This window comes from Acanthopagrus latus, chromosome 19 (genome assembly GCF_904848185.1).
Source record: "Acanthopagrus latus isolate v.2019 chromosome 19, fAcaLat1.1, whole genome shotgun sequence".
Classification (NCBI taxonomy): Eukaryota; Metazoa; Chordata; class Actinopteri; order Spariformes; family Sparidae; genus Acanthopagrus; species Acanthopagrus latus.
The window spans coordinates 3,520,477-3,548,033 of NC_051057.1; the positions used below are offsets into that span (position 1 = coordinate 3,520,477).

At 38.7% G+C, this 27,557-nt stretch overlaps 2 protein-coding genes across 6 annotated transcripts; both read left to right on the plus strand.

Annotated features, from left to right (window-relative positions):
- Nucleotides 1-908: 908 nt before the first annotated feature.
- LOC119008951 lies at nucleotides 909-2,776 on the plus strand. Its single transcript, XM_037079727.1, has 3 exons — nucleotides 909-988; nucleotides 1,760-1,919; nucleotides 2,245-2,776. Exons 1-3 carry the CDS (start codon nucleotides 974-976, stop codon nucleotides 2,697-2,699), a joined length of 630 nt encoding a protein of 209 aa, XP_036935622.1. The 5' UTR covers nucleotides 909-973; the 3' UTR covers nucleotides 2,700-2,776.
- A 268-nt stretch (nucleotides 2,777-3,044) lies between these two features.
- Nucleotides 3,045-27,557, plus strand: dtx3l1 (deltex E3 ubiquitin ligase 3L1). Of its 5 annotated transcripts, XM_037079312.1 has the most exons (8): nucleotides 3,045-3,292; nucleotides 3,414-3,489; nucleotides 4,580-4,921; nucleotides 10,394-10,472; nucleotides 14,168-14,250; nucleotides 14,359-14,510; nucleotides 24,612-24,823; nucleotides 27,251-27,557. In XM_037079312.1, exons 5-8 carry the CDS (start codon nucleotides 14,169-14,171, stop codon nucleotides 27,318-27,320), a joined length of 516 nt encoding a protein of 171 aa, XP_036935207.1. In that variant the 5' UTR covers nucleotides 3,045-3,292; nucleotides 3,414-3,489; nucleotides 4,580-4,921; nucleotides 10,394-10,472; nucleotide 14,168; the 3' UTR covers nucleotides 27,321-27,557. The 5 variants fall into 5 exon arrangements, with proteins under 5 accessions (XP_036935207.1, XP_036935208.1, XP_036935212.1 ...); XM_037079313.1 differs by lacking the exon at nucleotides 4,580-4,921; XM_037079317.1 differs by lacking the exons at nucleotides 4,580-4,921; nucleotides 14,168-14,250.

The window sequence follows — 27,557 nt, forward strand, 5'->3', positions numbered from 1 at the left end:
ACAAGCCACCTTAAGAGGGAAATAAGGTTCTTTCAAAGCTATAAACAAAACAGTGGCAAAATAAGTATGTGTTTTGTTGGGACAAATGTTCGTGAATATATGAATAAAAATATCTTTATGTCATGATAGCTTACAAACTTTAAAAAAATGCATCAAAAATACATAATACCAATACTATACAGATTAAGTACAATTTTTTGGTCAGGCCTTTGGAATAGCTGAGATGAAATCAATACTGTAGATCGGGGCAGATTTAACCAGGAATGCATCAGCAAATCAAAAGGGGCTGACTAGCAAATCACCTTTGAGGACAACAGAGATTTTCCTGAGTGTAACTGAACTTGACTCACGGCATTTCATTTTCACAAATAGTAGTAAGGATGACCAAGGATGCATTCCTAGGATCTGGCTCATCTAAATTCTCCTGAAAGAATACAAAAGATATCCAACACTACCACCCTGGGCACTAATGATTTGGCTAACAAGGAACTTTGACTATAGTTGATAGTCATAAAGAAAAATCTGCTGGGGAAGGTAAAGCTGTGGTCAAAAGTTTACATACATTTGTAAAGAACATGTATGTCAGGGCAGATTGAGTTCCATTGATTTTCAGCTCTCATTTTTCTGTGTTGGAGTGAGAGGAACAGATACTACTTTGTCCCAGAAACTTCAGGAGTGCAATCACTAATGCAATGTTATTTCATAGATTAATTATAAACCTAACTATTCTTACCTTGACTACTCATCCATCTTCATGGCTAATATAATAGCTAATACAACCTACACCTGGACACTCATCGTGGATAATCAAAATACCTATTAAATGTAGTTAATACCTTTACATAATAATAATAATAATAATAATAATACATTTTATGGAGTGATTATTTATATACTTTTCTTCCAAAAGATGGATGATGACCTCTAGACTTTCCTGCAGCAACACCTGGTTGCAGAGGAAACCACTGATAAGATGGAAATAGACAAGGTGAATTGCAGTTTTATGTTTTAATCAATTTGATCATCCAAACATGCAGTTTGTGTTTTAATTAATTTGATCATTCAAACATATAAACTAGATGCTTGTTTCTATAAGCACTGTGTGCCAAGTTCTACAGGAGCCAATACTGTTGTTAGAAAGACAGCTAGCTCGTGGTAAGCTTACCTTGGACAACATTCATATAGCTAATCATCAATCCTATATGGATTAGCCAGTTAGCCAACTGTCCAAAGAGTGACAGTTGCTGCTTCTAGCAGTAGCTGCTGTTAGCTAGCTAGCCCCGTTACCTACAGCCCTCTTAGCTGAACAGGGTGTGTTTTCACTGCTAACTGGTTAGTATGTTATTAATATAACGTCACAAGTATAATTTCTCATCTTGTTGGTCATCTTTGCTATTTTTTTTTAATATTTACAGCTTAAATTTTTCAGAACAATTTTGGTATGCAAACATTTACTGGATGTTCCTGAGAGCTGCTCATGTTTTTATTCAATGAAACCCAAATGAAACCCATAAAAACACAAAAGCTACTACTGTATGAAGACATGATGAAGTCAAAATGTTTTTGATGCTTTTAATGTACTGTATGGTACAGTCTTGAGGAAATGTGTTTCTCACCTCAATAAATTTAAGGTAATTTCTATTTAAATTGTGTACATTTGAGTTATTTACATTAAAAAACAGTGACAGTATAATAAAAGTAAAAGGTAACTGTATGTATGTGTATATATATCATGTGTATGTATATACTTTTCTTCCAGATGCACCCTTCTATAATGGAGGAAGGTGACAGGCTGAAGTGCACAACTGTGTCACCATCTGTGTTTGCTTGCCCTGTCTGCCCCAAATTCACAACTAAAAGTGAAAGTGTCGTCCAGAGGCACTTGCTGAATCATGTGGCAAATGCAGTGCATTTCAAGGGTATGTTCATCAAGTATCTTTTTGAGATCATATGCCTTTACATGTAATTTTGAATGAAACTTGTGTTTTTGCATGTCTAAGGGCATATTGTAACCAGTGTTACACTGGGTTGCACTCCTTCGAGGTCTGTGGATGAATTGTAGCGCAGAAAGCAAGTTACTTTCAAAAGATCCCTACTTGTCGCAGTCAGTGGTTGTTTCACTTTTTGAAGTATACATAATTGTTTAAAGTAAGGAAAAATACAGTTGTATGTACGGTATAGGATGTTAAGTAAATATTTGTCTCTCAGGTACTGTATGAAAGACAAATTACTCTCCTTTTTAAGAAAAGATCATCTGCAGATGCAATCTGCCCTGCAGAGATGGAGGCCATTTTCACTGTCCATTCTGTGGAACTACAATAATCCGGAAAGACACCATTATGCCCCTTCTTATACAGTGCAAAAATAAATGTGATATGGCCCAGCTCACCTTGGCTCCACCTTCTCAACCGCCCTCACCAGAGACCCACCTTACTGTGTTATCATCATTGAGTGTTCCATACACACTCCCACCTTCTGTGTCAGTCGTCTGTGTCAAAATTGACCATTCCTACACACAAACAGCATCCCCGAAGAACCCAGATCTATCTCAGTCAACCCCAGCTCCAACCTCAGAGGACCCCACCGCTCCAAAGGAAGAAGTAACACAGGATGTGCCACCAACCCATGTGAGGTGCCCGCACTGCCCATTGGTTTTGTACAAGAGGAATTTGTTTTTACATATCCAAATGAGTGAGTGAGTGAGTGAGTGAGTGAAGCCCCCTACCACCACCACCACACAAACATAACATTCAAATTTGTATTCATAATGTTGATATTGAAGCTAAATCCATGAAATGTTAACATTATAACTTAGTGAGTATTATAGGCTTCTGACTAACTTGTGAGTAAAGTCGTGGCGAGACAAATAACTAATCAATTATACCGTTACAATAAACAGGTAACTGCACAAAATGCTTCTAATTATGTTTTGTGTAAACCATACCATCTATGGTGTAAACGTACATGTTTTTAAGCTTTTATTTTGGTGATTAACTAACTTCCGCTTCAGACTTCCGATATGGATTTGATATATGGCGGCTTTTATTTTGGTTTTAGCTCAGCGATTAACTAACTTCTACGTGGGACTTCCGGTATGGATTGGATAAATGGCGGCTTTTATTTTGGAGATTAACTAGCTTCCGCTTGAGACTTCTGGTATGGATTGGATATATGGCGCCGCCTTTGTCGGCCAGCTTGACTGCAGATGGGTACTCTTGTGGTGCACTGCAGGCTACAGAGTAGACAAAGAGGAAGACAGACCAGAAGATGGCCCGACCTACACATCACTGAGGTATACTATCTACACTCAGAGTCAATTACAACTAAGCAATACATATTCCATATGCTTATTATGTTCTTATTGAGTTAACTGACTCATTTTATTGCATTTCTCTCTTAACTTGTTTTGGTAGTGACAATTAGGTCGACAGTGATCCTGAGGAAGAAATTGAAATGCTGTCATCTCCTCGTCCCGTCAGTCCAGTCAGTGTGAGTAATGACCATCTAAATTAATAGTAGCATGTGCGTTTATCTGTGTTGAACTTTTCAGCTGGGGGGGGGGACTGGACCATTAGAATTTTTCCAGGGAGTGATGCTGTAATTTTAAGACAGGGAATGTTTGAATATTTCTGGTGTCTTCACTTTGCACAATGTAAATTAATCGTGGCTTCTCGTGGAAACCAATTTCACTGCTGCCTCTGTGATGTTCACAATCAGCTACTAACTCATTTTTGGACAATGTAGAGAAAGTAATTATGTTTTATTTTAACTCCTTACCTAAACTTAAATACTAAACTCATGTTAGGCATTTGGTATCTTTAAAATATTATTTTAAAGATCACCATTAGAATAAGATATTATTATTTCAGATTATTATTGTCATAACTGACAACTTTTTGGTACACAACCTTAGCAAAAATGAGCTGAATACATTTAATGATCAGCATTTGTCATTTCAATTAACATAATTACTGTATGTTGTTGTAAGTTTTAGTTCATTTTAGTTTGGATAATATTTTTTAGCAAAATCTATAGAGAATGTGAAGTTGACATCACTCAGTGTAAAATTTTGGGTGGTAATACACTATGTTGTGAGGACCCGCTGCCTTTCTGTTGGTAAGTTGGAGGCTGTGTTTCAGTTTTCTGTCATGATTCTGAAAAACATTGAATTGTACTGACCTGTAAAATCAAATCCAATGCCTGAATACCGTGAATAAGTAATACGCATACTGTCAATATGTCAGTAATTTGACTGGACAAAAATAAGGATAGCAGGGGGGGTCAGGCTCAGTATAGCCCAATTATAGACTCTTTAAGCTTAGCTCAAATTGATTTATTTAATGAAAGTATGCTAGATGCTTTTCTCTCCTGGGAACAAGTTAAAGATAAGATGCCAGTTGTTAAGAAGTTAAAATTTGCATGAAATATTTTGAGATAAATAAGATATTAAAATGTATAAATAATTTCTGTATAATCTCAGTTTAAATATAATTTCTTGGGTTCTGAATGTTTAAAAGAAGTTGCAGTAATTCTTATTACATGTGAGAGTTCATGACCTTAAAGAGATTTTATACTTCAGGGTTGACCGGAGTGTGAGTGACGAGGAAGAAGGAGTCGAGAGTTAATGGCGTTGAGCAGCAAACAGTGGACTGTGTGTGTCGTCAGTGTTGTGTTTTATAACGGACTGTGAACTGTTGTTGGACTACGTGCTGTGAGTGTGTGAGTTGGACTCTCCATCGCAGTCGAAGTGTTTGTGTTTTATTGGACACGAAGCAAGCTCGGCTATGTTAGCTAGCAGGAGCTGGGCTAGCGGCACGGCCATTGTCGAGAGGAGGCCTGCACTGACGGGAGGAGCTTTGCCGGGTCGCCACTGAGAGTGTCACTGACGGAGGGCGCTTCTCTGCCGCAGTGGGACACGGAGGTTTGTGGCTGTGAGCATTTTGTTTTCACAGACTAACCTCGACTCATAACAAGGCTGTAACCTCCTATTTACCCGGAGCTATGACTGCAGGTCCAGATTTCTATGATGCTGATAAGTGCGTTAAAAACAGAATTACTGGATAAGTCCGACTATGATTGAATTTTTAAGATGCATGTATATACCTTAGTCTAACTAAAATCGGACCGGATCGGATTTCTCATAGCCGGATTAATACACCTAGATTATTCGATTGATAGTCGTATTACTCCTTCATGTATACGCTCCATCTAACGAGGAGGCTAAAGCTATCCACAGCGACCATGACTATGCTTCGGCTCCAGATCCTGCTGTGGTCAATTTAGCTCTCGAAGAACACAGGTCTCTCGGAGAGGAGATCCTCCAGCTAAGGACGCAAATTGAGAAGCTTATGATGAAGCAGCAATTTGGTATTCACCATTTTGCTGGCTCGGACAGAGACATCCGTTTTTTTGAATATTGAAATTAGTTGAAAATTGTCTTGACAATAAAATGTTCATCTTATAAATGGAAAAATTTGTATATGCTTACAGTACACAAAATCTGTTTATATTGTTCAAGCTATTGAATATTTTTATTGAAATACATTCACTTTGTTCAGTTTTACTGATACTCATTTTTTTTTGCTCACCAACCTGCCAGTTCTGCTCATTTACCTTTATATAACAAATAGTTTATACAAGACACAACCTTCCACTGCTAATCATTTCTTTATTAGTGAGAACAATTAGATGAAGGATGAAGAAGCAGAGGGAGTTGGCAGATAATTACAATAGTTATGATTACAATAAATTATTTCAAATCAAACATCCAAAAAGATGCAAACAACAAATATTAGTGCTCTACAGAAAATGACAGATAAACATTTTATATTCACAAATTAAAATTATATACACTACCACTGACTATCCCTGTAACAAACAGAGCTGAGTAAGGCAGCAGGAGGCACCCTCTGGCCACACCCATACCTGCTTCTGGACTGGTGTGGTGACTTTGACCTTCGTACTGTATGCTGGCATTAGCATCACAGTGATGTGGTCTGAAGCTCTGAGATGGGGGAGGGGTAAGGCCTTGTATGCTCCTCTCAGTATTGTGTATCATGAGTGCCACACACAGATTTTTCTTCCTGTTGAACCATTAATTCCCTGACCAGTACTGTTGAAAATCAAATTTCAAAAATTAAATATTTAATTTAATGTTTGCTACATGATCTTTTTTTGTACTTGAAGTATTTGTAAGTGTCTTCTCAAACATCCTCTGCGTATGCTATGAGGTGAGGGAGGCCAAACACACATAATTAGCATTACAGTGCATCCCTTTGTACTTATTTAATGGACACTCCAAAAGGTCTCCCAGTCCCCCACACTGATCTGGCCATTGTAGGGCTGTTGTATCAGCTACAGATTTTTGTCCAGCATTTTGCCAGCGTGCGTCCACATACACAAAAAGCACAGAAGGGTATTGAGAAGGAAGCCATTATGCACCATTATGAGCCATTAAGGTTTAGGTTTAAACAATATTTATCATGTGTTTTTTGTAAGGGAAGCACCACCTCAGTTGAATGAATGGGGGTGTTTACAGTGGAATCTCGGAACCCCCCAAGAGGATGGGGTACTCCCAGTGGCTGGCAGTTGACTAGGAACCGCCTGGCAGAAGGCTGACAGTCAGTGCGTTTACATGCACAGCTTAGTCAGATTACAGCCATAGTTCGACTATGCCACTCAATCAGACAACTGCAATTATCCGAGTATACATGCTGGTGAGGAAATCGGATTATTGGGCCGGAGCATGTCATACCCCTGTACGCTAGGTGGCGCTGTACCCATTTCAACTAGTGGTAACAGAAACACCTCCGGCTGACCTCTTTACGTCACCAGCTGCCTCGACATTCAAGAAAGATGGCGTACAAAGAGCGAGATGAAGCTACATCTTTGTAAACTTCGTATATGGTGTACATGATAATTACACAAACTAGATGCACTATGGTGCTCTTGCTTGCGGGGTTTTCGGAGGAAAGACGCCGCCACTGTCCGTCTACTTCCGGCTCATGGCCCCGGGGAAAAATCTCGAGCCTGAGCAGAACGCAAAAATCTGATCCGATCTGCTGGAACGTATACATGCAGGAGTAATGCAACTATCAATCGAATAATCTGGGTGCTTTAATTCGACTATGAGAAATCCGATCTGGTCCGATTTTAGTCAGACTAAGGTGTATACATGTATCTTAAAGATTCAATCATAGTCGAACTAACCCAGTAATTTGGTTTTCTTAAGTGTCATGTAAACGCACTGAGTGAAAAGGTCTTTGGTAGGGAGGGTAAAATCAAAGCAGCTGCTTCTGTACCATCCCAAACTATTATTTAGGGATTTTTTTCCCCTCTTAAAATGTTCTTCATTTAACATTCTATGAAACATTAAAGTGCACTGTTTTTAAGTATACTGTAACACACTTATAATGAAGTGGAATTAAAACACACTTTATTAAATATAATATACTACAAAGAATGTGAAAATAATTATACTTTTTCAAAGAATGCTTAAATGCAATTTAAGTTAAATGAACAATAAAGTGCCCTGTTTTAAGTATACTTGAACACACTTAGAATTAAATGAACTTGAAGTACACTTTAGGAAAGCATACTGATTATTAATTACAAAGGACATGAAAACAAGTATAGGTTTTTAAAGTACAGTGAAATGCTGTTTGAAATTGATGAACATTAAATTACACTGTTTTCAAGTATGCTTAAAAACTTGTGCAAAAGGGAAATTAAAGTACATTTAAAAAAATTATCACCCTACCTTATCAGTCACTGCTACCTGGTGGACATTTTTAGAAGTGCTCCCTTTTCTTAAGTTTAATTTCACTTTCCATCCTTCATGTTGTTTTCAGTTGAACAAAGAGCAGCCCACATTGTGAATACATACCAGTCTTCTTCCTTATGTTTAAGCCTTGGAGTAGATATGTCCATTAGTACAGATGGTCAAGAGTGTTTTGAAAAGTAAAGTATTATTCCGTGTCTGATGAATGTAATTTATTCATGCTGATCATTTGCCACACTTGAGACAAAATCAGTGCAAGCAAATCAATACTCAACCAATTTGAGTGCGAATATATACTGTAGTCTGAGAAAAAGCACAACAATTCTAAGCACAAGCATGGTATATTTGAGTGCTAATGGAGTGTTTTGAGGGAATTCATAATAAATACACAATAAATCATGAAATTATCTTCTTTACTTGAAAGGCCACACTTGAAAAAACTTGATACACTGCATTCCATTTGTTGAGCGCACGTGTGTCCTTTCACGGCTACAACATGGATTGGCTGATGTTAAAAGTGTGTGTACTTGCAGAGGTTTATTTAGTTAGACATCCCTGTTGGCTGCAGCACAATTAATTTAGTATTGCTTAAATTGTTTTTTTGCATTGTGTTAGAGGTTGTCACATTACGCAAATGATACATACAGCTAGACACCTTCCTGTTAAATAATAAGATACTTTTACCTCACTGACATTGTTAAAATCAGTAAGCTATTCAACCATGTGAAATTCTTGCTGGTAGTCACTCCTATTTGTACAACATTTCTTAAAATTTCATATTTGTGTTTCTGGTTACAAAACAAATGACATTATTTAAGACAAAGTCTCTTTCCATCGGGATAGTTTCAGTAACATAGTCCCTTAGAATAACAATCTCTCTGCCAATGACAAACAAAAGCACTTATAGTGGATCTATCTATGATGGTCGGACTTGCCTCAAAGGATTATGTCACAGCAATTGCAATCATGTCGTGGCTGCAAGTCAAGGCAATCTACTGGACCAATTCCAAAACTTTTGGGAGGTATGAATAATTTACAAATTAAACATAGGGCCATGGTTTAAAAAATACTCAAAATCTACTTGATGCTGAGTGTAAGCACCCCCTCCCACAAACTCTCTGAGCAATCTTTCAACAACACTGCTTTCCACACACCAATCAGAGAAAAACATCTAAAAGTGACAGAAAGCAGACATGGCTCAATAAGGGCTAAGTGACCATGAATTGGCAATATGAAAAAGAAAACAAAGTCATCGCAATTAAAAGACAGTGTGGTAAATCTTCAGGTTGAAACAGAGACACACTTCCCCATTCAATGTAAAACATGCAATAAAATATGGAACATGTTTTTGAACTTGTTCAATACTCAAACTTCAGATATCTTAGAGGAAAACAACAATGCAAAATTAGAAAAAGAGGGAGAGAGGAATGCTGCTCAACATACAGAGTGCCACAACTTGAGACAATGACTGACCTAGACACACAGATTTGGGTGGATGGTTTTTATTTGAATCGCTGTATTTATTGGATTTATTAATACCATTTTTAATTTTGTGATATTGCTAAAATGACTTTTTGTATATCAATAATATAATAATAATATGTGGTGAATTTGTACTTGCAATGTTTTGGGAAAATTGTCTTAAAGAAAACGGAACAAAATGAAAAGAAAAACAAGCTTTAATGTTAAAACCACTGAATTGACTTTAATTTAAAATGAGACAAACGTTGTGTTCAAGATTTCATAAAAATAAAGATAACAGGACCAAGATGGGGAAGGGAATATATTGGGGATTACAGATAACATGGTCACTGATAATATCTTCTCCCAAACCTAAAATAATTCACTGGGTGTCTTCTCTGACTCACAAGTTGAGCTGAACAAACCCCAAAAGAAAGCCTTTCTTTATCCAGCCCAGCTAAAGTGGCTTTACAATCCAGAGCTTTAAGTCATTTCCCCATTTCTGCAGCAACCAACACATTTTTTTGGAAACAGACAAATTTTGAAAGGGCCACTATTTTCACCCACAGGTGATCAAGATAGTTAAAGCAGAACTTCATTCAGTTTAGTAAGACTGCAACTCTTTGTCCCCAAGGACTGCTGTTAACAAGACTAATCACCTTGATTCCACTATCTCTGTCCTTGCACGTGTTGCAGCTTTGACACTGGAGTACCTAAGCCTAAGCATTGTCTAGATGTGCCCTGTTGACAGACCTTTACCCTTGGTTGTGTTTTGCCTAAGTTTCTGAATTGTCAGATACTGAACGGTAGTAAGACTATTGTAATACATTAGAAGCAAGTCAATCTTGCGTCTATATTTCAAACAGGTAGCAGCTATAAAACACTTCTATATGTATTTCAGCGTGTGTGTGCTAAAAATCACCGTTCACTTTTAACCCATGTCTACACTTACCTATATACAACTCTCTCAATGCCTTTGTCCCTTTCTCTCTGTCACACGAACACATTCCAGTCTCTGTCAAAGCTGATACACCAGTTGAACAACTCACTCAACAGTACGCCGCAACCTAACAACTTGGCACACCCACCTCTCCCTCTTTGTGTCAGTTTCTTTCCGTGCCATAATAAGCTAAATAAACCTCTGAACTCCAGGACTGCAGAGAAGACAGCCAGAAGATAAAGCAAAACCTTCACGGAGTTGTGGCGAGGAAGAAGATATTCAAATCATAAGGTATTCAAAAGAGTTACAGGCCACTCTTGATCAGCTTTACTGTAATGGTTGGAATTTAAAGTTGCCTATGTCATGTCAGCCAAACCTGCCTTTGTTGTTTAGCAGTCAAAGCACTGACTACAAACCTGACTGGAAAGCTATAGGTTTTCATTCCAAATTAGACTAACAGACCTGCACTTTTAGAAGAGGACAAGCAGAAAAATCATCAGGTGTGATTTCAGAAACTACAGCCAACTTGAACATGTCTCTCTCAATAGTCAGAATTTTAAATAGAATATAAAAGCAATCTTTATAGTTAATGGGAGATAACCACATACTGACAAAGCTGTGTTAGCAGACTGACAAACTTGATTTCTGCTGCTAAAATGAAATGTGTTTGCTCTGCTATTACTGTAATATATCTGATGCAAAGTTGTCAAAATAACTTTGGCTCTCCAAAAAATCTGCTACTGATAACCAAACAATTTTTTTTGCTAGCTAAAAAACACACCTTTTCATATTTTGGTCAAACTAAATGCTTTCAACATCAAACTGAAGTCATTTGTTCCTGAAGTCATCCAGAGGCTCTGTGCCAAATTTAGTGCAAATTGGCCCATAGGTGGCACCATAACGGATGTAAATGTGTGTTTTTTGTGAGCTAGTTTTTCTGACATGGGCTCCGCCCACTTCTGCTGCTCTTTTCTTTTGTTAAGTCACCACACACTAATCAACATAAATGCATTTTTCCTTGTCACTCTCATTTTTCTTGCAATAAAAGAAATGTAATGAAACAGTATTGATGTGGGGTCAGTCCTGAGGCCAGTCATATAGTTAAGTAACAATTGGTCAAACTGGGCATGATTTAGTACAACAAATCCAAATTGGCACACATTCAGCCTTTTGCACTTCCAGCGCACTTCCAATTACAGTGAATACCACGGCTCAGACATTGGCCTGTGTCCTCACTTTTGCCCCGAGCCCGTCATCCTTTGGGGCAAACTTCCAAGAGCTCTGTGGTGCGCAGGGTCCGAGTCTTGCGGCGGGGGGGGGTGGCAAGTTATTGGTAGTTTGCCCTCTGAGATGGCTAATTTGACATTATGCTTCACGCAGACTCAAGGTCTCTGCATGCAGCTAACCATCTTCTATAACCTGGCATCACGTCTCACACACACAGAAACACACACATTCCTTGAGGCTAGAGCATATCACACCCACATGTGATACAGTGTTAATTTTTACAGCAAATTCTGATTTAGTCTTACTCTTAGTCTTTTGAATAACACACCATTTAGTTTTAGTCATATTTTAGTCATCTGAAATCTTTTAGTCTTCGTCTAGTTTTAGTCGACAAAAGATCATGAGAGTTTTAGTCTTAGTCTAGTCTTAGTGAGTGGTAAATCTATCTCCCTCTCTCTCTCTCTCTCTCTCTCTCTCTCTCTATTCAGTTCAATTCAAACTAGTGCATTGCCTGTAGGAAGCATGTATTCCTATAGAAAAGTGAGAGGTTAAGTAGCTTTTTTCATGGATGGCCAAATGAGGTTGTGTTTGAAGGTGGGACATCAGGGATATAATTGGCTGTTTTTGACTTATTTTTTATTTTACCATTATATTTCACCTTAAAAACTATTTACCTTGCCTTGTTTGGTGTCATTATTTTCAGCACAACCTCACATGTGTGACTGTATAGCTATTTTTTTCATTTTGACATACTATATTAACACTATGGACCTAAAATCACGAAATAACATAAAATCAGAGTAGGAAAAAGTTAGATTTTTTTGCTGTGAAAACCACAAATATGTTTAATGAACCAATTGCATTAGTTATAATGTAAATATAAATTGTTTTTTGCTAAATTTGTGCGTAAGTTTTTGAAACTTACAAAGTTATATGTAACTATTTACATTTAAATGCAGGCAATGCCTCAGGCTCAGGGCTCCTCAGCTCATTCCTCCCATTCCACATTTAGACTCACAACTCAAAAAAACGACTACACTACACACTAAACACACTACACCAAACACTATATTACAGACTAACTATACACTCCAAACACGCTATATGTCACAAATCTCTCATCTCTCAAAACTCGCCATCTCTGTCGCTGTCTGTATCACCACCAGCGTCCCTTACACAACTTCCCCTGTTTTGCAAAGCAAACCAAGAAAAATGCGATCGTGCAACTAATATGAAAAAACACACATTCAAAACTTTACTACTGAACAGAAGCCTAACATAGAACTCGAAACACATGGCCATGTCTTAGCCTTAGCTAGCATTGGGAATGGATAATAATCTAAGCAAATAGTACATGCATCAGCATGAAGTTAAGCGTGGAGAAACACTTTGAGACATAAGCGTGTAACTTACAGATGAACACTAAGGGCTAAGGGAGTGAAGATTTTATGGATTGCCTACATCAAGACTGTATAGGTTAGCAGCTGGGGGGAGGCAACAGAGTGGGACCTACAATGTTTACATGTACAGTATATACCTGAGTGAATCTAGGTTACCACTTGCATCATGTGCATATTACCCAAATGTTTCTAGAGTATTTTCCTCCACAATTTTGACTGTATGAAATGATGTAACAATACCTTGTGGTGCTTGATAATACAGTATTCACACTTGTTTTCGATTGGAGTCTCTGATCCTTTCCCGGTCTTGTCCACAGTGATCTCTATCCTTTTTTGCTCCAGTGTGTGCCTCCGTTGAGCCTCTGTTCCCAGTCACTAGTCATGGTTTGTAGGGGCTGGTATACGGTGTAGCCTTTACTTCTCACATCGTCTGATACTTCCGCTGCACTTTTATGCATGGTCTGTTTTCCCTGTAAATCCTTATCTTGGCAGGGTATGGTGTCTGGTAGCGGACCTGTTTCTCCTTTAGGATTTTCTTCATGTCTTTATAGTCTCTGAGTTTGTTATTCACCTCTGCAGGAAAGTCATGTGAAAAGGCGACCACCTTTCATTCATAAGTGATCTTTCTCGCCCAAGCCATGTTTTTCTATTTTGTCTTTGGTATCATATCTCTGGAAATTGACAAGGATAGACCATAAGAACGGGCCAAATGACTGATGGGCTCACTGGATTTGCAGGTCCAAGTTTCAGACAGGTGTCAGCGTTGTTTTGTGTCATGCACTTTATACTTTGGATTGTTTGCACAGTTTATCTTGGGTCCTGTCATTGCTGAGCTCCTTAGACTTTACCATTGTAGTGTTTTTGGCTGAGTCTAATGGGTGTATCAAACAAACTCTATTCAAGCCATTACCAAATATAGTCGTTCAGAGGAAGTACAGAGGCTGTGCTACAAAGCAAATTTGGCTGACACATCTTTCTATAATCACCAAAATTAGTTGCTCAAGTTGCTGTATGAATATTTTTGACTCAGTAGATTTTGTCACATTTTCAGAAGACGCCTATAACAAATTCATAATGAACCAAACTTCATGAATGTAAGTGTTTTTCTCATTCCATCACAGAAAATTTTGAATCGGAGAAATCACTAGAATTCAAGATTGCCATGATATACAAGTTCTTTACAAGTGCACGTTAACCTTTGACTGTAACTGTAACAGACCTTTGTCAGTACAATCAGTCGAGTGCCCCTTTAAAGCACTGCACATCAATTTATACTAATTGAAAATGTTAATTTTTGTGCAATCCTCAGCAATCTGTTCTGCTATTAAAATGTTTACCTCTCTGTCTACTGCCTCCTAGTATGGGCTCCAGCCAAAGCAGTGACAAGCTCCACTGTAACCGCTATCTGAATGGACAGGGTCCTCCATCACTGGTAGAACAAGGTCCTTGGAGCAAATACACATCTAAATTTCTGTGTCTGTCCAGCTATCCATAATAATCTTCTAATCATTCCTGGATAATTTAACTCCACTGTCCTTGTTTCTGTGCAGCTAATGAAGGGTTGAATGGGATGTACAGCACACATACTGGCTGCCAGCCACAGGGCCAGGTGACCTCGGTGATCCTTCATAGAGACCTGCCAGGATTCCCTGATGACAACACCCTACAGCTCAGCTACATATTCCCAGATGGAATACAAACAGTAAGCTGGGCTAACACCCTACTGAATTATTCAATTGGATCATTGTTTGACTTTCCATCAATTTGAATATGCAGATTCCCAGGAATTATGTGGAACTACTTGCCAAGATGAGAATAATTTGGCGGGAAAATACATTTGGTACTAAGTGCTTTTTTATTCTCAAAAAGATGCATAACTAGGCAACTAACCTAAAACCTACCTTTGCAGCGCCTTTTCATTTGCATGTCTTGTCAAGTGGACACTATTATTTTTTTACTGTATGTTCAGTAGTTGCCTGTTGTTGGGCTACATTATTTTTCCGCCGGTTGGTTCATTAAAAACAAACAGCCAACATCCTAGCTGATATAGCCAACTGTGACCTATACTTTCCCTGCCAGAAAATACACCAACTTTTTGTCGCAGCTGCAGGTTAGGTGAAAATGTCGGGTGGAGGAGCAGTGGCAGTGTAGCCTGGTGGGAGTGGACAGTCTGGGGAGCAGAAGCTCAGGAGGGAGGCCAAAGAGCATTCCCAAAGCTAACCCTAAACCAAAACATGCAGCATGTTGATAGCTAATGTCAAGGTCCCAGCACAGTGTCGTTACATTTCTTTTTATTGTGAAAGTCGTTATGTTGTTACATCCGTGGTATCTATTCATTTTGTAAGTTGTAAAATAATATTTCATTAAAGGTAGAACTTTAATTGAATATATTTTAATTACTTACAATCAACAAACAGGAACTGGTACCGGCCTGATTATGATTCATGCTGTAGGATAGCTCAGGGTAGAGTGCAGGCTTCTTTCGGGGCTCTGGGCTAATTCTCTTTGTAAATCGAGTGGATTATCCTGTTAGTCTGGTTAGTAAAGCTACAGGAGGAAGGGAATTGGAATCGATCAGTAGTGAAACAGCACAGATTTCATACTGTGTGTATACTAAGGGAGTAGATTTGATGTGATATCAGCAAATGTTGGATTCAATCTATTTCAATCTATAATTCAATCTAAAATATTTTAAATAGCAGTTTTGCATTTCCTGTATTATTGCACTATTGCTGCTGTTGCTACTGCAACTGCTCCAGTTACCTTTAATAGATAGCACTGCTACAGAGCTCTTCATTTATTGTTGAGTGACCTCTTCAAGAAAAAAAACAAAACAATTTATAAATATAGAATGTCAAAAAGCATTATAATGATGTACTGCAGTGTTGCAGAGATGTCCTGCAGAGATCATACAAATATTGTTCTCAAGAAAAACCTGTTTTTTGTAACATCAGGATTTTAGAAATTTAAACAAATGTAACATCAGGATTTTAGTGAAAATAAAGGTTGGGGTATGGGAATTTACATTCCTGCTAGTTGTGTCCCAATTGTGATGTCTGCAAAAAACAACTGCAATATGATTTTTGCCATGTTATGCAGCTCTAGTAAAATGCATGCCCATTTTCTGATATTTCATAATACACTGCTTCGGATGGCCATGTAGCCAAAGAAGCTGCCAAATTTAACATCCCTGTCCATTTAAGATCCTGTCATCCAGACCTGCTAATAATCACCTGGTGATGTAGCCCTCACACAAGAGAGCTCTTAAGTCAGGAATATAGATGCATCTTAAGAGAGAAATCCTGTGAATTCTGTATGAAATGTTTTCTATGTTAGAATGGTGAAACATTATTTGCCATATGAAACCTACAGTGTGTACTATATTGAGTATTTAACAGCATCTAGCAGTGAGGTTCTTGATTGCAACACTCCCTCACTTTATCCTCACTTTCCAAAGATGTTGAAGCTACGGTGGCCCTCATGGACAAGAAACACATTTTCTAAATACAGACTTCACAACAGTGTCAAATATTTCTACTCATTCAGGTGATGAGGTAAAGCTAGCTGTATTTAGTTATTTAGTCAAAAAAACTATAGGTTATAATGCAAAAGAAAATTCAAAGGATCATACAATATATATATATATATATATATATATATATATATATATATATATATATATATATATATATATATATATATATATATATATAATTGTAATAATAGAGGGGGCTGCGTCCTCTGTTCCTCTGCCCTCCCAACCCAGCTCAGTCCTCAGTAACCACCAGCTTTTTAAAAGGCATGCACTGAACTCATGCGTGATGATATTTCTTTTCAGTGAAACTAACATACGGCTAATAAACATTATACATTATCTAAGATTTTTACCATTAGCAGTGGGGGGACATATTGTCAGGACTCTTGTTTTTGTTTGTTCTTGTGTCTGGTTTTTGGTTTCTTGTTGATTTACATCCTTGTATCTTGTCTTGTGTTGTGTTTTTTCCATGTCTTGTGTGTCATGTGTCTGATTTTCCATGCCCTCATGTGTCCTTTAAGTTTCTCCTATGTTCTCCACTCTGGCTCCCTCTGTCTGTTGTCTTGTTCCCTCCTGGTCTGTTCCTCTGTGCTCCTCCCCCTCATTATCACACCTGGCTTCCTTCCTCCTCTCTCCTCACCTGTGCCTCGTCATGTCATTAGTGTCTGTGTATTTAGTCTCTGTGTTTCCCTCACTCTTTGTCTGGTCATTGCTTTCTGTTTGCTGTTTTCTGTCTCTTGTCCACGCTCCTGTTCATGCTCTTGTCCATGTTCTTGTTCGCGCTCCTGTTCATGCTCTTGTCCATGTTCTTGTTCGTGCTCCTGTCCATGCTCCTGCCCTGGTTTGGTATGTTTTGGTTTCAAGATTTTCCTGTTTAAGTTGAACTTTGATTTTTTTCTTTGTACTTTGTCTTGCTGTTTAGTTGCTACTTTGCCTGGTTGTTTCAGTTGTTACTTTGCTTTTTGTCCCGTTTTGTCTGCCTTGGCTTTTTCTTGTTTTCGGCTTTTGCTTTATTAAAGCTCGCTTTTTGTTCCACGTTATCTTTGACTCCCGTGTGTATCTGCGTTTGGGTCCACCCTCTCCTTCCATAGTTTTCCCCTTTTTACCCCAACCTGACACATATATATTATGGTTGTTTGTAATCTTACGTTACTCTTACCTGTGCAGCAGAAAGAAAGACATTTCAGCAGTCTGCAGTCTGCAAACACGTATCTATCATGTTAGATTTCCATTTGGGAAAGTGGTTTGTGGTTTCAAATTTCTCACAATACAAAGTTGTTTTGGCAACTTGTTTGGCAGGAAACAGCAGCCACTGACTCTTCTTCCTCTCCGTCTTCCAACCCTATAGAAACATAGAGATGCAACATTGCGACCTCCATAGGCAGGGGCCTGCTACTTATGTAGAAATTAATGGCTCTTTCTTAGGCAATGAAAACACTCTTTTTGCTGATTATGACCTAATTAAAACATACTTGTGAATATTTCTGCCACATCTGTTTTGCTAGATGCAAACACATTACATATTATGCAATGAAAGCGTAAAACATTGTGGACATTCTCTACGTGTGTAAACACATTCTGAAATTGGCCAGATGTCTGAACTTGCATAAATAGCCATCTCCATTGTAGCGTTCTCACCACGTATGAGTTATTATTCAGCACTCATTAGAAGGGGTAGCACATCTATTGATTAAATAAAAAACTGGTTAATTAATTAGGAGGAAAATGAATCACATCAAATGAAACAGACTTGTATCTGAAAGCTGTAACCTGGTTACATTAACCCCTGTCCCTGTCATAAAAGAAAACACAGATAATATGACTTAATTCAAGATATTTATTGAACTACTAAGAATCATGGATGATTTTACGATGACCAATAAACATAAATACATATCGTTGCAGAATCCTTGCATCTCCAAAACCAATTTTTTTCAGGAAATTAAAAAAAACAGCATATTTTTGGAGTTATTAAACATTGTATTATTAAAGTTGATATTATACCTTATATTGCTATCATATACTGTTGTGTACCAACACTGACACAACATTTCCCCCATATCATGTTTAATCGGAGATATGAGGTTCATGATTTGGGAGCCGGAAGATAGGAGGTTACGCTGTCATTGATAAGAATGGAATGGACACAGACGTCGCTGCAGTGTGCGGTTGCGTTGAGTCTTTTGACAAGAGACAAGACTTTAACAGCTAATCAAAGCTAATGATTGTGGTTACATACATCTTTGTAAACTCTGTTTTATGTGTTTAAGAGCTATGAGTGATGCAATACCACAATAAAACAATACACTGACTGGGCTGTCTAACAGGCGAAAATTTGTCTGCACGCAAACAAAGTCTGCGGCTGCGTTGAGCCTTTTGACCAGAGAAAAGGCTTAATAGTTAACCAAAGGTAACGACTGTGGTTACATGCATCTTCCTAAACTCTATTTTAGAGCTATGAGTGATGCAATACAAAAAACGATGAGTTTACTAGGCTGTCTAATAGGCGGAAATTAATCTGCATGCAAACTTACCATCATGGCACATGGGCTTCCTTCTGCACCGAAACATTACAGCTATCAATTTGTAACAAAACAGGTCTACTCATATGTATCTTACCTAACTATGTTTGCTCATTATTGTCTAAAAAACTGATGGTTAACCACAGTAGACAGCCCATTTTTTTTTACATGTACAGTGCCAAGAGAGTCATAGTCTAGAAGTCAGGAGTCAGTAAAACAGTAATAAAAACAATAATTTAATGGTGGTACCCAACACATTAAAAGATTAAACCTTCAATGCACATGTATAAAAAGCCTAGTAATAATAACCCTACTAATAGTAAGAGCAGTAGATATTTAAAATACATCAAGTAACTGATATCATAATTTAACACAGATAAAATCATAGTTAAGGCTTGCTTTACTAAGCCCATTACTGAGTATATATGTGTTGTAGGGTGAGCACTTGTCTGTGTGTCTGTGTGCATGTATCTGTGAGGCTCCGTGTGTGCTGATGACTTTATTCTGGGTGTTCTCAGTTCTCAGTATTTTCCTTGGAGGTGTGTCTTCCTCAGCATCTGAGCACGGACTCTCTGCATCAGAATCCTCTTCACTTTCACTAGGGCTGCAAGATTCTGGAAAAAATGTGAATCGGGATTTTTTTTGCTTAGAATTGAGATCATGATTCTCTGGCTCGATTTTTTTTCACAAAATGTTTATTGCACTGATGAACTTTAACAAAACAAAAAAAAAATGCTTTGTCAGAGGCATAGTAGTAGTTATGTCATTGAAAGAGAAATAATTTTTACAAAAGTGAAAAAAAAATAATTGAGACATACAGCTGATAACAAATTCCCCTTATCATATGCACATCAAACACGTAGAGCGTATGGCCCTGAACATAGCACTTAAGAAATGGCTTAAAGATTCTTGTCCACAAGTCCGTCAACACGTTGAGGCTTCAGTGACAAACGGTGACATATCACAATGTTCCCTCCTGTACTGAACAGCTAACCCTAACCCTAACCCAGAAGGTGAGCTTGTAGCTAGAATACACTGATACTTCCTCGTTAGCACAGACAGACCCTTACTTTGCCTCCACCAGATTAAGGGGTCATCTTCACTATCGATGTTGCTTGTCAGAAGATAAGACGCGAGCTCTTAAGACACTGCTTGTCTTGGGTTGGCAGAATCAGACTCCTCACTGGCTTTTGCCGCTTTAAAGAAACTTTCAAGAGACTTTCAGCCCTTCTTCATGGGGGGTGCAGGGGAGGCAGTCGATGGGGAGCTCTGCTGTAAAAAGAATTAAAAACATTAATATTAACCAATGTAATATCACAATTAAAGTAGGCGATTACAGTTGTACATGATGACTTACCGTAGCTCATCTGTCAGTCTCACTTTAACTGTGGCTTTATTCTCCTCACTGATGTAATTCATTTTGAATCTCGGATTGAGAGTGGTGGCTGTGTCGAATAGATCCTGAGTTTTCGGGTCTCTGTACTTTTAATGCACGTACCCTAGGATGTTTGTCACAAGTGATTTTGTGTAATCTGTGTCATCTTCTTGCACAGCCAAAACGGAGGTTTCAAAAAGGTGGAGAACCGGCTTCACAGAGGAGATGCTCATGTATTGTTCTCCGGAGAGGGTATCAGTGAAGTCGGTCAGTGGCCTGAGAGCATTGTCGATTGATTCAAGGACTTCAGTATCTTGCCATGAGGAAATCAAGTGTCTAGTCTTCCAATCAGGGGACAGTACATGTGAAATGGCTGGAAGCTGTTGAAGTATCCTCTGGACCATTGTTTGCCTTGACCCCCATCTTGCTGGGCACTCCGTTTTCACTTTCTGCTCAGGTACTTTGAGTTCCTTCTGGACTTCAGCGCAAGGTCTCTCCTCCGTTTCCAGCTGTGACTGAAGGAGCCCACATTCTTTTTACAGAGACCTACAGCATGCTCAACTTTAAAATATTTCATTGCATTCTCTACAGGGAAAAAAATACAAATGGACTTCGTACATCATCAACTTTTGTTAGCCTTGTTGTTGTTATTATTATTATTATTATTATTATTATTATTATTATTATTATTATTATTATTATTATTATTATTAGTGTTGTTTTGGAGATACAAATACAATATAATTCATTATTGTTTTTGTTGTAATGACTTTATAAAGGAGCTCACCTATTGCCAGATGGAGTCTATGGCCAAAACATTGCAGCCTGGTCCAGTCATTGAGGGAGATGGTTACTATGCTTAATCCGTTGTCTATTGTGATGCAGGTCAGTTTATCCTCTTTCAGACTCCAGGATGAGAGGGCATCCTTTAATCCCTGTGCTAGGGAAACTCCTGTTTGGTCCTCAGGGAAAAAGCTGTCTGTAAGCACCGGCTTTATAGGCACTATAAAATGAACCGTCAGGCTCAAATACAACTTCATGGTTCGACTGGAGTGGAAAAATTATCGATTTCCTGCATTTCTGCCTCGACCACTGCCCACTCCTTATTGTACATGTCGGGGAGGGAAATGTTTGAAAAGTAGTTGTGGGAGGGCATTGAGTACCATTTGTTGAGAGTGTTTATCATATTCCGAAATCCCTCATGTTGTACAGAGTTTATTTGGGCCATATCTTTGGCTAGGTGGTATGTGATAGGTGCCGTGATCTCCTTATGTCTGCTGGAGTTTGGTGAGTATGGTGTTGCATTGTACAAGGTTCCATTTATTGAGTTTGTGGTGACATTTCAGGTGATTGTAGAGATTTGTGGTGTTGCCATACGGTGCTGCAACAAGGGCAAAACACACTGTTACCACTCACACTGTTTGTCATTGTCTGGTTTAAATCCAAAATACATCCACACTGCCAAATGCAAAGCTTTTTTAGGTATGAGATCAGTTCGGGTACGTCGGTGACTCTCGCCACTACCACTTGGGTTTTTGTCGACATCCATTCAACCCTCCCTACTTCAGACTTTGCTCTGTTTAAAGTCTCACTCACTCTTTCTAAACAATGAACTGTAAGCGGATTTCCTCCACTGAATCACGTGTTGTAAAGACGCTTTACCATAGTTTGGGGAGGAGGCAGTGGCAGTGCTGCGTTTGGGGGCGCTTGAAAAAATCTCGGAAGAAAATAGCAACATTTGTCTGTAATGCAGCTTGAGATACAAAATGCTTCGGAATTGCTGTGTGTAGAAATGAGATCACGTGAATATGTGAATCAAGATTGCAATTTTTTTTTAAAGTATTTTTTTTGGCCTTTTCTGGCTTTTATTGATAGTACAGCTTGAAGAGTGTGACAGGAAACAGGGTAAGAGAGGGGGAGTGACACGCAGCAAAGGGACGCAGGCCGGGAGTCAAACCCGGGTCCACTGCAGAGCCTCGGCACATGGGTGGTGCGCACTACCAACTGAGCTAAGCGGCGCCCCGAAATTGTGATTTTTTAAATGATTTATTGTGCAGCCCTAGCTTTCACCATGGAAAACTTCCAAATACACACACAAACCAAACGTGCATGAATGAGTTACATCTTTTGTGTAATTTATATAAAAAAACTATTCTAAATTAAAATACAGACACTTTTAGGAAAGGCCATGTAACAGCATGTTGCATTTTTCATTCAGCAAAGTTATTGCACATATAAATTTGACAGTCAAAATGACCGTCTTAGCTGTTCTAGTGTTTAGCCCCACGTTTAGCTAGAGGGTTCATGGGAGTTTGCCCAACCAGTCCACATGTGTTTGGTGGACTTGAAGAAAGCATTCGACTGTGTCCCTCGTGGCATTCTGTGGGAGGTGCTCTGGGAGTACGGGGTCGGAGGCCCTCTGCTAAGGTCTGTACAGTCCCTGTATGACTTAGATGGTGGCTCGGGCATCTGTTTCAGATGCCCCCACAACGCCTCCCTCGGGAGGTGTTCCTGGCATGTCCCGCCGGAAGGAGACCCCGAGGAAGAACCAGGACACACTAGGTCACACTATGTCAAAATGACTATGACAAAAACAATAGTAGTGCACGGTGACTTGAATAAGTACTTTAATCTGATTACTGGTTTGGAAATATTAACGGTTAGATTACTCCTAGTGGTTAGATTAGAGTAAAGCGTTACCGGCATCACTGATTGTGCAGCTTAAGTGCAACATGGAGCTTAAAGATGTAAAGAAAAAAATAAAAACAGGAGAATTAACTTTGAGCTAGTTTGGAGGAAAGTCGGAGATATGGACCCATTTCAAACAAGTCGTGGGCAGTGACAACATGTGTGTCAATCTGTACAACTTTTGCATTCATTCAGCAGCTTCATTCATTCAACTGCCAAAAGGCACCACTGCTTAGAGTTTAGTTTCCCATTGTCCCTATCAAAAGTGTGAAGCACACTGTAGAAATAAAGAATGAACATGAAATATCTGCACCACTTTGTGTTCCATTGTACAATATTCTTCTGCATCACATCGTAGACAGGATTTGAACAGTGCCAATGTTTACAACAACGTGGGCTTCATATGCACTTTTAGATACACACAAAATATTGTTCCAAAAAGGTAGTGGTGCTGCCATGAAGCAAATGTATAATATTAAATGGGGTTCCCACATGGCACATCAAATGTTATAGTGAGGTCATTAACCATAATGTTATGCCAGGTGGAGTGAGGACCCAAGAGGGGACACTGAAGCAGATAACAGTTTGAACAGTTTGATCTTGGGATAGCGGGAGTTGAGTGCTCCAGGCGGAGTCCCCGTTTGGTAACATGGAGGTGGTTGACAAGGAGCTGTGGCTCACAGGGATGCATGTATTGCGCCAGGTGCACTGGGCAGCACAGAGTGAGGCAGAGCCTGAAGAGGTGCGGAGGGCTGAATGGCTGGAGCTGGTAGCACAGGAGCACAGTAGAAGCTGTGGTGATCTACAGTCTATGTGCGGCCAAGTGGCAGCAGGCAGCATGAAGACCAAGGCTTTAATCAGCAGCCACTGCTTACTAACCTGCTGCAGGTGCGGCTCTGGTCATTTAAAACTCCACCCAGCCACTCCAAGCACCTCTGTAAGCACAAGCCAGAAAACACAAGAAACCACACCAAGCACACAATACTCCACAAAATATTACAGGACATATCATATAAGTCTCTTACAAGTACCTCATAAGATTATATGCTCCCCTCCATGGCATGGATTAAAAAAAGGGCAAAGCAGGTGTTTTCTGAGGGAAAAATCCTCCTTCTGCAGATGATGAAAGAGGCTGGTTGCACAGCATCTTTTCTGTTTGGTAACACAGGGCAGTTTTGACTTGTTCAGCGAGATGAAAGACTGCCACCTTTGGCAGTTGAAATCCAAACCTGGCTCCCTTTGAGTAACAGTTGCGCTGACAAAAGCTGATGCTTCCAGCAATACCTAACTGGGACTGGCAATGAAACAGCCATTCTTATTTTCTCCATAGTCATTAAGTTAATTATTAATCAAAGTTACAAACAGTCTAGTACCATCTTATGAGACTGAATTATTGAATTTTGTACCTTATCCCTTCTTCAAGGGTAGTACCCCAATGTGATCTAATATAAATTAGATCTTATCATTATCATAATTAAAAATTATCTGATAATCATTGAATATTATTTATAGCAAAATTTAACCCAAACTCACTTTAAATGTTGAATGAACACTTCATAATCGTGCCTCATTTGAGGCACTGCACAACATTACTTAACTAATTAGTGACAACATAATTCTCAATTACTTCAATGTTTTAATGTCTATGTTTTGTGAATCCTGCTGTCCCTGCTCTTCCTGCAGGAGAAACACCCTCACCCTGGTCAGCCGTATGCAGGTCTGCGGCTCTGTGCTTACCTGCCTGACAACCGTGAGGGCAGGAAGGTTTGCAAGCTGCTGGACAAGGCCTTCGAGAAGCAGCTCCTATTTACTGTTGCTACCAATGACAATGGAGAGGATGTGGTTACTACAGCTTCCATCCCACTAAAAACACAACCAGATGGAGGCAGCAGAGTGTAAGTAGATACAACAACCACAGTCCTCCCCCATTGTTTTACTGTCCAATATTGTTAAAATAAAATTTTATATATATATATATATATATATATATATATATATATATATATATATATATATATATATATATATATATATATATATATATATATTATAGTACTACAGTAAAAATCCTCATAGCAGGGGATGAAAAGGCAGTGAGAGACAGATTCTAAGTCTAAGTCTTGCTTTATATTTTATCAGCACTTCCCAGTTTACACAGTTCCATCAGAGTTAAATAAGCGTGTGATGGCTCTCCGTCTCAAAATCTGTCGATGCCTGTGTCTGTGGACACACGCTGACAAAATTTGGGACAAAAATCGGGAGTTGATTCAATAGCCCTGCAGCCACTAGTCCATTACATAAGAACAAAGAGATGAACTGTAATGCTAATGTGTTGGCCTCTCTCACCTCCAAATATACACAGAGGATGTTTGTGCACACACTCATACAAACTGATTGCATCTCTTCTAACATCCACCACTCATGTCCATTGGATCTTATCATCTATCAGTATTGATAATTTTCCCAGATATTCATTGTTATTGATAGCCAAATTTAGCCCAAAATGTCCTATTAATATTGCAGTCTTGTAACCACCCACACCCAATGAAAATTTAAAAACATGTTGTGGATTTTGGAAATGATACATTGATATAATTTTAGTTTCATTCCAACTTTTTGACTTTTTCACTTTCTGAAGTTGCTTCATGTGATGTTTGTGGATATGACGTAGCCTGGATTTTTTTTTTTCGGTTGGTATAAAAACCATGGGAGATTGCGTCCATTCTTTACCTGAATCATTACATGCCCTTACATGGTGTTAAGTGGGCAGTACCTATGCTAATTATAAACAATAGGCCAAGCGCCTCCAATTTATGCTCAAGTGGAATTCATTACTCAGCACATCTGGATAAGGGCAGGTTGGGATGGTTAGAACATTTGGTACATCAGGAGCTGACTTCTCTTATTCTCTTGACAAAAAAAAAAAAAAAAAGAACAGAAACTAGGGATTTTAAGTAGGGCTCTCAGGTGATTAAATAAAAATTAATCTAATTAGATTAATTGATAACAAATCCTGTAATCACATTTTAATCTCATATATGCTAAAAGGTACCCAAATAAAAAAAAAAAAAAGAATTCTAGGACATTACAAAATTGTATTGCATGACTAATCACTTGAATACACTAAGAAGAGAAGATTTAAAATCCACATTTCTTTTTGGGTGAAGTGCATTTCATAAATGAAATTTAAAAGAAAATGGTCAAGCACATCCCAGAAAACCAATTAGGCCAGGTGTATTATTCAAAATTGCAATACAACGACTCTCAATTCAAAATGAGCACTAAAGTTGACTCAATACAGCAATTCAAAATGATGTCAGGCTTGAACAAAGGAGAGAGGACTCAGGTGCAGAATGGCAGAAGGTCAGATTTTATTGACTGGTTGCAACCCTTCAGCGTGAATGACAAACAAATGGCTATGAAATGCTATGAGACAAACAGGACACACAGACATAAAACACAAAGAACGAAAAGTGCTCCCGAAGGAGAATCCTACACTGAAGTTTTAGCTATGAAAAGTAAATAGAAAACAAAATCACTCCGAAGAGGTCAGCACACAGGCTATGAAATTCACTACACTGAACGCTATAAAAGTTACAAAATCAAAATCACTCATCCAAAGAGGCACAAAACAGAAAATAGAACAATAGAATAGAACAATACTTAACTGGAACAATGGATCTTAGCGGCTGTCCAGTTGTTCATCTTACTGTCTGCGGATGAAGTGATGGACTGACTGCTGTGATTAGCTGCTTCTTGTTTTTAAAACTCCCCGGCTGTGGATCGCACAACAGTGCAGGTCATTGACACCTCCGCCCACCTCACTCAGAGGCCAGCACATTTCCGCCTCATTTTTAGATAGCAGGCGAGGCGGAAATAAGTATACCCTCCGAGGCGGAAAATCGGCGGACCAAAACAGACCCCCAATTTGCCGGCCTCTGTCTAAAACCAAAAGGACGGGCAAATTGGCGGCTTGGTGCTCTGTCTAAAAACGGCTCATGTCTGTTGTCACCTTGCTTTGACTAGCGACGCAGGCGGGAAGTGACGAACACGTCCGGACAAGTTCCTTGGTGCTAGTGCTACCGTGACGTGCCACTGCCAAGTAGCCTATGGGTCATTCAGTGGGCCAAATTTACAATGCTCACACATTGAATTGCCACTCAGAATCTCAGAATTAATTGTGTTAATTTTTATAACGCGTTAATTTGCAGTGTAATTAATTAATCTAATTAATGCGTTAAACTGACAGCCCTAATTTTAAGAGAATGTTGCTGCACGAGGCCCATTGTCTCATTGTTTCTCTGTAATTTGTGTTTTTTCAGTGATGGATACCCGGACTCTGACTACCTGAAGACTGTGAGAATGCTACTGAAGAATAAGGGCATTGAATAACAGACTACTAACAAGTTTTTCTACAAACATGTGCCAGAATTAAGTAGACTATATCTTTTAGGAAACATTATCTGATGTTGTTATTGACAATATGTAAGCTTGAATGTAATCTTCAGTCCTTGCTTGTAATTTATTATAACATGTATTGTTGCAAATGTAGGTATTGGCTTATGTGTAGTGGTATGGCCCTGTGTTAAGTGGTTATTTCATTAATATAAATACTCATTTTTAAAGATA

Coding starts and splice junctions, on each gene's coding strand:
- LOC119008951 (XM_037079727.1), top strand. Junction 1,920..2,244: donor AAATGCAGTGCATTTCAAGG/GTATGTTCATCA, acceptor CTCCTTTTTAAG/AAAAGATCATCTGCAGATGC.
- dtx3l1 (XM_037079312.1), top strand. CDS start 14,169: ATGGGCTCCAGCCAAAGCAGTGACAAGCTCCACTGTAACCGCTATCTG. Junction 14,251..14,358: donor TCCATCACTGGTAGAACAAG/GTCCTTGGAGCA, acceptor GTTTCTGTGCAG/CTAATGAAGGGTTGAATGGG. Junction 24,824..27,250: donor CCAGATGGAGGCAGCAGAGT/GTAAGTAGATAC, acceptor GTGTTTTTTCAG/TGATGGATACCCGGACTCTG.